The 11,411-nt window shown below is 58.4% G+C and overlaps 1 protein-coding gene across 5 annotated transcripts; it reads left to right on the top strand.

The window, feature by feature from the left end:
• The first annotated feature begins 1,191 nt into the window (after positions 1 to 1,191).
• Positions 1,192 to 6,262, top strand: MIEF2 (mitochondrial elongation factor 2). Of its 5 annotated transcripts, none has more exons than XR_009347801.1 (5): positions 1,193 to 1,421; positions 3,413 to 3,567; positions 3,760 to 3,940; positions 4,217 to 5,645; positions 5,738 to 6,262. XR_009347801.1 is itself a non-coding variant. In XM_059147465.1 (5 exons), the coding sequence occupies exons 2-4, from the start codon at positions 3,424 to 3,426 to the stop codon at positions 5,269 to 5,271; spliced, it is 1,380 nt and encodes a 459-aa protein (XP_059003448.1). In that variant the 5' UTR covers positions 1,193 to 1,421; positions 3,413 to 3,423; the 3' UTR covers positions 5,272 to 5,311; positions 5,738 to 6,262. The 5 variants fall into 5 exon arrangements, 4 of the variants coding, with proteins under 4 accessions (XP_059003449.1, XP_059003448.1, XP_059003447.1 ...); XM_059147465.1 differs by having other exon boundaries at positions 4,217 to 5,311; XM_059147466.1 differs by having other exon boundaries at positions 1,192 to 1,391; positions 4,217 to 6,262.
• Positions 6,263 to 11,411: the final 5,149 nt, after the last annotated feature.

The following is an 11,411-nucleotide window of genomic DNA, read 5'->3' as shown; positions in this document are numbered from 1 at the left end:
ACCCGCCTCCGTCCGGGCCCGCCCGGCAGGCGGAGCCCGGGCCGCGCCCCTAGCCAGCCCGCGCACCCGCGCGCTGGGGGGAAGCACCGGGCCCGCGGGGGGCTTTGGGCCTCCTTGGGCGTCAGTGTCCCCGTCTGTCTATTCGCTGGCCGGGGGGCAGGGGGCTCGAAAAGTCCGGGCTCCCTCTGTGCTCCCGCAGCTTTCCTAGGCTAAGTTCCAGCGACCTATGGGGGAGGGGCAGAGTATCAGACCCTGCAGGTCCAAGCACTGTCCCCCGGGCCGCTGCAGCAGCTGGCCACGGCGTTTGGAGAGATTATGGGCCCAGGCCTGGGGGCGCACGGATCCGGGAGTCTCTATCCCCTCACTGGGACCTGCATGGCGACCAGTGGTAGCAGGATGCCTCGGTCCTTGGGTCCTAGGGCTCTGGGCAAACCCCAGGTCGGCTCCTGGCCTGTTCCCTCCTGTGTGAAATGCTTCCTGAGGTTGTGGCCGGAAACAAACGCAGGTGTAGGTCGTGGCATACAGCAGTCACTCAATAAGTGGCATGTTACTATTTCTGCTTAAAGTCAACACTCACCCCCTCTCTATTTCCTCGATCCTCCACCAGCCGGCACATGGTAGTCCCCAATAAATAAATGAGTGAGCCCCAGGTTACAAGCACAATCATCCTTCGTAGGGGAGGAGGAGGCCTGTGATACCCATTTCACAGGAAAGAAAACTGAGGCCAGAATGGAAAAGTGGCCCGTACACGGGTACATGGAGCAGGCGACAGGGGTAGCCTTCTGCGTCGCGCTGTGTGCATGACTGGCCAAAACATAAAATGACAAAGCCCCCACGGCACACTCAGGGTGACTGAAAGGGCCAGGCAAGTGGGCCTTCGGGCCAGGTATCATCTGTTTGCCTCGCCCCGGAAGCAACGTAAGCCCAGACTGCTTTCTCTATACCGCTGCCTCACACGCAGCACACGTACCTTCACAACGGGCCCTAGGGACCCACTCATTCTGAACTCGAGTCACCGCCCCCACACCGCCTTCTATCTAGTCCCGAATTCCTCTCTGCGCCTTTAAACCTAGAGTGTGTCCGAGAGTCCCGCCCTCGAGGAACCCTGTTTGTCGGCGAGGGGGCGTGGCCGGCTCATCATTGGTTAATCCGCTCAGTATTTTGGAACGTGGGCGGGGCCTCGGGCGCTCCGATTGGAGCTTGTCTGCGTGCGTCGGGGGTCAGCGGCCACCCGCGGGGCCTCGGTTTTGGGTTCCCGGGTCCTCCGAGTTCCATTCCCTGGCGGGTCTGGGCTCGGGGGCCCAAGCACAGCCGCTGTGTCCTCCGGTCGCTGTGCTGACGCCGCGACGCACGTACAGCCGGAGTGTGGCTGGGCTGCCCTGGTTACCCAGGTCCGGACTTGGAGCGTGCGTCGGACGCAGGTCGGGGGCGTGGTCTCCGCCGGGGCCCAGCAGTCGAGGCCGGGGAAGGAGGGAAGGGCTTTGGGACCCAGGCTCGATTTCGAATGTCTAGCCTGCCCCTTCACGTCTTGGGCACATCACCGCGTTCCTCGGGACCTGGGTGCTCTCTCCGTGAACCGGGCCATCACGGGCCCACCAGGGGTTGCTGCGCGGCCTGCGCAGCCCCGGCCCCGGGCAGCAGGTGTGGCGGAGGAGGGGAAGGACGGGAGGCATCTCAGGGCGCTGAGTGGGGTTATTTTTAACCACCCGTGCCCTCTCGCCCTTCCCCGAGTTGGAAGGCTTCGGTTTGGGCCCTGCGCGACCCCGCCAGGGGTTGGGCTGAGTCCGGTTTAGGCAGAAGGTAATTAAAGCGCTTTACAGTTTGCAAGTGGATTCTTGGTTCGTCTTGCAGTATTGATCAGCGATGAGGAAATTAAAAGTGGCTGCTGGGCCTTGGTGGGTCACCCGCACCACCCCCCTAGCCTTTGACCAACCCAGGCCCCAGAGCCCTCCTGTCCTATTTTTAGTCTGGGCAAATTGGGGGCGGGGGTTGGGGCTGAGTCCGGCGATGATTCAGGCTTCAACTGCTCTAGGCATCTCGGCACCTGACAATGGAACCCTAGGCACCCACAGCGGAGCAGACAGAGCACAAGTCCTTGGTGCCTGAGCTGGTCTGAGCCCAGGGTCCTCTGCTCAGGCATCCGCAGACAGACAGCTCTGCCTGGTATCTGACTTTCCCTGAGTTTGCACCTCGGACACCCCCTCCCCCCAGCTCTCAAGGCCGGAGGGCGGAACCTGAGGCTGTAGCTGGTGGCCTCTGCCTGGGAAAGATATCTGTCTCCACTTCTCAAGCTCCCCGCACTGCCCAACTTTACAGTCTGGGCTTCCCACTCGTAAACCCTTTTTCACCACAGCTGTGCCATTTTGCAGGTGAAAAAACAGCTTCGGGCTCTCATCCGCCCTTGTCTGTTGCTTGGGCTTCCAGCCTCTGAGGACAGCTGCTTTCCCACCCGCACTGCCCCTGCTATTGTCCCAAACCTTAGGTGCCCAGAGAGTCCCCTGTCCAGAGGTGCTGGGCCAGTTCTCTGTTGGGGGGGAAGGGGGAAGTGTCCTTTATTATTTATTTATTTTAAAATAATCTCTATGCTGAACGTGGGGCTGGAACTCATGACCTGGAGATCAGATCCAAAGTCACACGTGCTCCCTACTGAGCCAGCTAGGTGTCTCGTTGGGGTCTTTAGAGTTAAATAACTTGCTGCCCCCATAGCCAGGCTTTCAGCCTTGACTGGCATGTACCTTCCTGGGCAGCTTGGGCCCCCTCACCCACCCTATCCTTTGGGTCGATTGCTTTCGACCCTTTGGGTAGCCCCCAGAGGGAGATTTGGAGGGGAGATTGTGGCCCCCTGAGCATCACTGAAGTCCCCTCAAAGGCCTGAGGGGCCCTCCAGAGCAGGCTGTCTGGGACCCCTAGGTTGTGTCTTCTCCAGGCCTTGGTTTCCTCCTGCCTATGCCAGCCCTGGTTAGGAAGCAGGATGAAGCCGCCTGGCAGAGCTAGCTGCAGGCCCTGAGACTGATTGAAATCCGGGAGTGGGCCAGAGTCAGGACGCTTTGCAGTCATGGGTCCGGGTCTCTAAAATGCAGTTAGCAACGATAAGACTCACCTCGCAATCTTAGGTGATGTCAGGGGTCCCTGAGGGTGGGATGGAGAAGCTGGGTCTCCTTTTCTGAACTGCCCCAAGTCTCGGGGCCTTTCTATAGGAGCTCCCCTATCTAGGGTGTGAGTGACCTGTTCACAGGTTTGGGGGAGGGAGCTTGGGCAGCTCCCCATCTCCTAAGAACCCCCTTCTGAGAAATTCCCAGGAGCGCCCTTCACGGGCTCTACCCATGGCAGCCCCAGGATGATGGGGTCTGTCCTGCTGGCCATCCGGGCCGCCTCCCTCCAGAGCTGTCTCTGCGCCTGGGCTCTCTTACAGGCAGACGGACCATGGCAGAGTTCTCCCAGAAACGGGGGAAGCAGCGTGACGAGGTGCTGGGCGGCACCGTGGACTTCCTCCTGGCTAATGCCCGCCTGGTGCTGGGCGTGGGCGGGGCTGCTGTGCTGGGGATTGCTACCCTGGCTGTGAAGCGGGTAAGGCTGGGCTGAGCCATGTACCCCTGGGGCTCCCAGAGGAGGACAGCAGGGCTGGGCTGCCACCAGTGGTGGGGACTGCCTAGGGTGCACACCTGCTTCTCCACCCCAACAACCTGCTTGACATTGGCCCTGGCTTTGGCATGACTACCCAGACCTCAGAGGCTCTGCTCTGTATCACTCTGCCTGCAGCTAATTGACAGGGCCACCAGCCCTCGAGATGAGGACGATGCCAAGGGAGACAGCACATGCCTAGAGGAGAGCTGGAAGGAACTGAGCCTTCTCAAGGCCACACCACGTCAGCAGGCCCGGAGCCCACCTGCTGCTCTCAGCCAGCCCGTGGCACTCCCTGCCCCATCGCCGGCTGCCCCACGTGAGTGGCACCCCTTCCCCTCCGGACTGGGTGGATCCCCCTCTGGTAGTCCCATTTGGGAGATGGAACCCAGGTTCTGTATTGACTGACTGTGACCTGGACAAGTCCCTGCTCCGCCAGAACTGTGGCCTCTTGGCATGTTTTACAGTGACTGGTTTTCTCTACCCTCCTAAGCTCCGGGGTTGTGCCAAGTCTCCTGCCACTGAGACATGGGTAGAGCTCTCTTGGCTCCTGATGGGGTCTGCTAACGTGGTCCCCGACCCCTTCGTTCTGCAGAGGGGCCCACAGACACCCGTCCTCAGATGTCGCCTCCGCTTAGCTCCCCAGCACCGCTGTGCCTGACGTTCCAGGAGAAGCTGCTGGCATTCGAGCGGGACCACGTGACCATCCCAGCGGCCCACGTCGCTCTGGCCAAACAGCTGGCCGGCGACATTGCCCTTGAGCTGCAGGCTTACTTGAGGAACAAGTTCCCGGAACTGCCCTTCGGGGCGCTGGTGCCCAGTGGGCCGCTCTATGATGGGCTGCAGGCAGGGGCGGCCGACCGTGTGTGTCTGCTGGTTCCCGTGGTGCTCGAGGAGGGCTTGTGGAGCCTGGTGCCTGGGCTGGACACTGTGGCCAGGGACCCTCGCTGCTGGGCTGTGCGCAGGACTCAGCTGGAGTTCCGTCCCCGCGGGAGCAGCCCCTGGGACCGCTTCCTGGTGGGCGGCTACCTCTCTTCCCGCGTCCTGCTGGAGCTGCTCCGCAAGGCCCTGGCCTCCTCCGTCAACTGGCCGGCCATCGGCGGCCTCCTCGGGTGCCTGATCCGGCCCAGCGTGGCCTCGGAGGAGCTGCTGCTCGAGGTGCAGCACGAGCGCCTGGAGCTCACGGTCACTGTGCTGCTGGCGGTCCCTGCTGCTGCCACCGAAGATCCCTTCCTTCTGGCCTGGCCCCTGGAGGGGCTGGCTGGGAACCTGTGGCTGCAGGACTGGTATCCTGCAGAGGCTGCCAGGCTGCGGGCCCTGGATGACCGCGACGCCGGGACCCGCCGGCGGCTGCTGCGGCTGCTGTGCGGGGTCTGCCGCGGCCACCCGGCCCTGGGGCGGCTGGACCGGTGCCACCTGAGCCAGGTGGTGCTGCGCTTGGGGGAGGCCGAGGCAGACTGGGCCGAGGCGGCCTTGGGGGAGCGCTTCCTGCAGGCCCTGGAGGCACTCATCGACAGCCTGGCGCGGGCCAGCCTGCCCTGCCACTTCAACCCTGGCGTGAACCTCTTCGGCAGCCTGCGAGCAGAGGAGATCGACGACCTGGGATTCGCGCTGTACAGCGGCCTGCAGGCCCCCGAGTGGCTGCTCTAGCTGGGTGGGGACGGGGCGGCTGGCAGGCGTTCCGACGCGGGTGAGCGGGGAGCACCTCCCCTCCCGGCCTTTGGAGAGCACTTTCCCTCCTGCTTTAGCCAGAGTGAAAGAGGGTGCGTTCTGTGAGCCCATGGGATTAGCATGCACGTGGGCAGCGGTCACGGGAGCCCCCCACCTCTCAGTCCCTGAGAGCTCAGCTGGCTGTCCCCAGAGGCAGCCCGCAGCACCGGCCACGCACACATGTCCCGTCAGCCCTCGGGCTGCCCCAGGACCTTGGGCCTGGTCCTTCGTCACCAGCAGTGAACGCATGGACAGAACACGGCTTCTGCTGTCCTAAGCAGGGGATAAAGGCAGCTCCGTTTTCTGCCCAGAGGGTGAGTTAGTGCTTTCCTCGGGTGCCAGCTCCAGGCATCTCGAGGCTTCCGGTGCTGGATGCTAAAGACTGTGTGTTTGTTTCATCTGCCAGGGGCCGGAGTCACCTGCTACCCTGTCCCCCCACCGGATTGCAGCTCTGGGGCGGATTTGAAGGCTGTGTCTCCTGATGCCACCTGCGTGTCCAGGTGGCTTGTCGCGCTGTTCCCTCTAGCCTGGAGCAGGACTCAGTCTGACGTGCTGCCCACCTCGTGCCTCTGGGGAAGGCCCTTTTCTCTCCACCTGGGCTGTTGCTCTTTGGGAAGCAGAGGCCCCTGGGGGGATGGAGGGAGCAGAGGTTCCCTGTGCTGCCCACCTTGCCTGGAACCAAGGATGCCCCACAGCCAGGGAGCAGAGGCCATGCTCCGCCCTCCCCACCCAGAGAGGCCACTGGGGCAAGCCTGGCCTCCACAGTGCCACCATGAACTGCTTCCTGCTGAGTTCTCACTAAAGCCTGGCATGGGGGCGGGGGAGTTCTGCCTTGCCTCCCAGGTGTCCTTTCTGGCTTTGGTATCCTTCTTGCTGAAGCAAAGCTATGCCTCAAAGAATGTGAGTAAGAATAAAAGGAAAACTTCCTATATCTGTGTGATTGGGGCTGGGCTCTTATACACAGCTCTTTGGAGTTCTGGAAGCTCAGTCACAGGTCTTGGGACCAGCCTGGAGAAGTGAAGGTTTATTTTTAAAATTTTATTATTATTTTTAAGATTTTATTTATTTATTTGACAGACAGAGATCACAAATAGGCAGAGAGGCAGGCAGAGAGAGAGAGAGAGAGGGAAACAGGCTCCCCACTGAGCAGAGCCCGATGCGGGCCTCCATCCCAGGACCTTGGGATCATGACCTGAGCTGAGGGCAGAGGTGGGCCTTGGTATTCTTTTATTTTAAGATTTTATTTATTTGACAGAAAGATCACAAGGAGGCAGAAAGGCAGGCAGAGAGGGGGAAGCAGACTCCCTGCTGAGCAGAGAGCCTGATGCGGGGCTCGATCCCAGGACCCTGGGATCATGACCCGAGCCGAAGGCAGATGCTTAACCCACTGAACCCCCAGGCGGTATTCTTGTCAGAAAATGGGGGATTGTGTAATACCAACTTCTCAGGCAGCTGTGTGGCATAAAGACTGGTATGCAGTGTTAGCTCAGTGTCTGGCCCAAAGGAAAACACCCCTGAACCCGACTGTGGGCCCCTGCTGCCTCCCCCACTGACGAGCGTCACAAAGCCTGAGCGTGGCAAGGGGCGCTGGTGCCAGGCCTGTGTCTGACCAAGGCCGTGTTCCCCAGGACCCCGGCGAAGAGCTGGTAGGGCATGGCCAGGGGCAGCAGTCTGGGAGCCAGCTGGGCCCAGACCCCCACTTCTTTGATGATCGTACCCCAACACGCGGTCCCCTCTGTGGGGGCCTCGTGCTTCAGGTGGCTTTGAAGTTCTCAGACCACCATTCCAGTAAGAAAAAATCAGGATGAATTAAAAAGGGAGAGAAAGGAGGCGCTTGCAGTTACATCACCTCCCTAAGGTTAATAATGTCTGGGACTTTGGTTTCTAGCTGGAAAACTGGAAACATCATTATTTTGCTAGGGGCTTTTTGGGGCCTTGTGTGCTGGGCTGTCCCATTTGGTGCCCAGAGCAGCTGTTCGGTCCTTTGCCCTTTCCTTTGCCCCTTTAATGCAAGGACGACTCCAAGTCACCATGGTCTCAGCACATGGTGTAAATGTCTTAATACTTAGACTCTGGCCGCGGTGGCATACAAAGGCTATCCATGTCCTCGGTGTAGCTTTACCAAGGGACCCAAAGCTAGGGTACAGCAGAGATGACCCCTGCTCAGAATGAAGGCATCACCAGTACAGATAAAAGACAAGCCCCCCATGGCAAACAGAAACTTACTAATATGAAATACGCCACCACTCGCTCTTCTACCCTAACTCTGGAATAAAATTTACCATGTAGAAAACGTTTCCTTTCTGTACACCCCTTGTAGGCCCTTCTCTTCCTAGCTGTAGGATAATCTCTCAAGTGGGGTTACCGTTCATTCCCCAGAGCTGGCCTGCCTGGCTGCTCCGATCTTTGCTCCAATGGCTGTCCGCCAACCTGCAGCTTCCCTTATCCGCTGTCTCAGTTTTGCATGGCCAACTGCAGACCAGGAAGAGCTGATCCTCCCCATGTATCGTGTCCATAGCAACGCCTCACGCTGGGGCACCACGCGATCAGTTTGCCATCATCCCACAGGCACTGCGCCATCTCACGTCCCAACGAGGAGTGGATACCGTATGATACGGTAGTTGGTAGAGGGAGAGCCCACGTTCACGAACGTTTTATTACAATATATTGTTATGGTTTTATTATTAGGTATTGTGACTTTCTTACTGTGCCTTATTTAGACATTAAACTTTCTCATTCATATGTAAGTACAGGAAAAGACATAGTCCAACAGTGTATATAGGGTTCGGTACTATGCGCTTTTAGGCATCCACTGGGAGTCTTGGGACATATCCCCCAAAGATAAGAGGGGAAAACTGTACTTAAACCAACACACCAAAAAAAAAAAAAAAAACAAAAAAACCCAACACACCCTGGGGCGCCTGGGTGGCTCAGTGGGTTAAGCCTCTGCCTTCGGCTCGGGTCATAATCTCAGGGTCCTGGGATCGAGCCCCACATCAGGCTTTCTGCTTGGCGGTGAGACTGCTTCCCTCTCTCTCTGCCTACTTGTGATCTCTGTCAAATAAATAAAACCTTAAAAAAAAAAAAAAAACAAAAGTCTCTGTGCACACAAACTATGGCACAGACATTCCTGGGAGTGGAAAGTATTCAGTGTCCAGACCCTGAAGGAGCCAAACTGCATTCTGAAAGGACTTCGGTCAACAGGCCAGAAAATGAGCCTGGAGCCCCAGGCGGGCAGGAAGGGGACAGCAGGTGCAACTGAGAGGCAGGAGCCCAGGGCGGTGTGGAGGCAGCCCGTCCACCCCCACCCCTGCCGGCTCCCAACCCCCTTTCTGCAGACTTGACGACTTTGAGCAGATAGTGGAAATTGAGGCACACTCCTCTGAGCTGTGCCTGCTGTCTGCAGCTCGCCACACCTCCCTGGAGTGCAGGGCCAGGGTGGGGCAGCAGAGGGGAAAACTGTCACTTTGGCGAGGACCACTGGTTGCCCGAGCTGGCATCTGAGGCGGGCAAGGAAAGCACTGCCTGAGTTTTGGTGGCGAATAGCCCTTCCCCTTCAGACAGGAATTTGGGTAGCTGACCGTGCGGGGTCCAGGGGCTGGGGTGGGGCTGGAATGGCTTTGCTCCAGCTTGGTCCTACTCTCCCTAAAACGAGGGCCTTCAACCTGGTCCATCACCTGTGGTTCACGCACTGGCATTTACCAGAAGTACACTTTTGGAGTCAGAAAAATAAGGATAATAAAAAAAGAATAACCACCATCCAGCACCATTACAGTTTGGTGGTACTCGACGCAGGGAGAAAGCCGGGAAGGCCGCAGTGGACCAAGCCCAGACAGCACGGTAATGGTCTGGGGAAAGCGCTCTTGGGCCCTCTCCGCATGGGCCCGGGGCACCACCTCCCAAGCAGAATGACAGTGGTGTCAGGCAGGGATGGGTGCACACATCTGTCCCTCAGAGGGACAGCCAGTGGACAGCAGTGATATCCCCAGGGGGGACCGCGCCGCCCTGGTGGTCTAGTTCAGGGAACTTGGGCTCCCTGATCCCACAGTCTGAACAGCAGCTGTTGTGGGCTGCAGCAGGCCTCGGAAGGAGAGGGGGCTGTGAGTTCACCCCCACAGGGCAGCAGGGTCTCCTGCTGTCCCAAGAGCTAGGGCCTGATGGGGTGCGGTGCTGTGGGGGGCACAGGGCCTGGTGCACGTGGTAGGGGCAGGGCAGGGGGCTGATGTGGCTTGCGGCTGCTTCAAGACCAGTAAGCATCAGAGATGGTTCTCTCCAAAGGCAGCAGCTGGGTGGGGAGGCCCCTCTTGCAGAACTTCAGGCCAGGGCAGCACAAGGCAGCAGTGGGGATGTGTGTGCACGGGCCAGGCTTCCTCTTCTCTGGGGGTGGCAGGGGGCTCCGCCCCAGCCAGTGGGCTCCCACCTCAGGTGTGGATTCTCCGGGAGCTTCCAAGGCTGGGCGTGGCAGCTTACATGGGAAAGCATTTCCCGTTGGAGTCTGGGTCTCCACCAGCAGATGGCCCCGGGCACTGCCTCTTGGGGAGGCTGGATGAGAAATGTGGTGCAAGACCCACCTGGCCTGGTGCTCAATAAGCCGGGGTCACTTTCACCTCAGTCCCGCACAGCACAAGCTGCAGACGGGGGTCATTTCAGAGGCTTAAACCTTTCCAGGCACCATTAGGTGGGGGAAGTTTAATTTCTCATCACCAAACGCTGTCAACATTCCCTCACGGGTTCTGCTTGGCAAGTTCTCCCGCCATCGGGCCCAGCCATAACCTTCCACCAAATAGCCTCCAGGTGAGGGCCACAGGCCGCTCGGGCTCGGCGGCTAAGGCGCAAACCCAGGGACAGCCAGGACCCGAGGCGGGTCTGACGTCACTATAATCCACCCCCACAGATTTTGGTCTTGGCACGCATGGGAGTTACCTGTGGGAAGATTAAAATCCCCCAATCCATCTAAAATCCAGAACCTAGGGACGCCTGGGTGGCTCAGTTGGTTAAGCAGCTGCCTTCGGCTCAGGTCATGATCCCAGCGTCCTGGGATCAAGTCCCACATCGGGCTCCTTGCTCGGCAGGGAGCCTGCTTCTCCCTCTGTCTCTGCCTGCCACTCTGTCTGCCTGTGCTCGCTCTCGCTCCCTCTCTCTCTCTGACAAATAAATAAAATCTTTAAAAAAAAATAATAAATAAATAAATAAATAAATAAATAAAATCCAGAACCTATAAAACATAGCAACCAAACCACCCAGTGGGAAAATGGGCGAAAGACAAAAAGATGTTTCTCCCAAGATCCACATGTGGCTTGTCAGTACACGAAGATGCTTGGCACCCGTGGTCATCAGGAAAATACAACTCAAAACCACAATGAGAGAACACTTCTCACTCCTTAGGATGGCGCTAACAAAAAATCAAGGAAAACAGCACTGGCAGGGAGGTAAAGCCTCAGGCACTGTTGGTTGGAACATGAAACAGGGCAGCTACTGGGAAAACTGTTCACACAGAATTACCATTAAGAGCCCGTGGATCTAGTCCCAGGCATGTACCCCAAAGAACTGAAGGCCGCTTTTCAAGTCTTGCATGTTTGTTTATGGCAGCACTGTTTGCAACAGCCATGATGTACGAAGGACCCAAATGCCCACCAACGGAGTGGTTCATCCGCGGGCCTGGGCTCCACTCAGTCGCACAGAGGAATCACACGCCAACCCAGGCTCATGGATGAGCCTTGCAAACGATGCGCAAAGGCAGAAGCCAGGCAGAAGGGCACAGGCTCTGTGATTCCATTTATACGAACTGTTTGGAGAGGTAAAGCCACCAAGACAGAAAGTAGACAGGGGGTGGCCAAGGGCTATAGGAGAGGGGGCTAAAACACAAATGCAGGCCACAAGCCACTCCACTGCTCAGATGCTCCAAGAGCCACTGTGTAACTGGAGGGCACGGGCCAGAGTCTGACAGTGAGGACAGTTCATTTCTTCACCAACCAGCAATGCGTCTTAGGACAACCCACACCCTTTCCTGCTTGTCTCCTAACCAGCAAAATAAGGCCATGTGGTTATGTATCACGGGACTGCTGTAAAGACACACAAGG

This window comes from Mustela lutreola, chromosome 15, assembly GCF_030435805.1.
Source record: "Mustela lutreola isolate mMusLut2 chromosome 15, mMusLut2.pri, whole genome shotgun sequence".
Lineage (NCBI taxonomy): Eukaryota > Metazoa > Chordata > Mammalia > Carnivora > Mustelidae > Mustela > Mustela lutreola.
The sequence above is the reverse complement of the archived record's forward strand: the minus strand, read 5'-3'. Positions and strand labels throughout refer to the sequence as shown.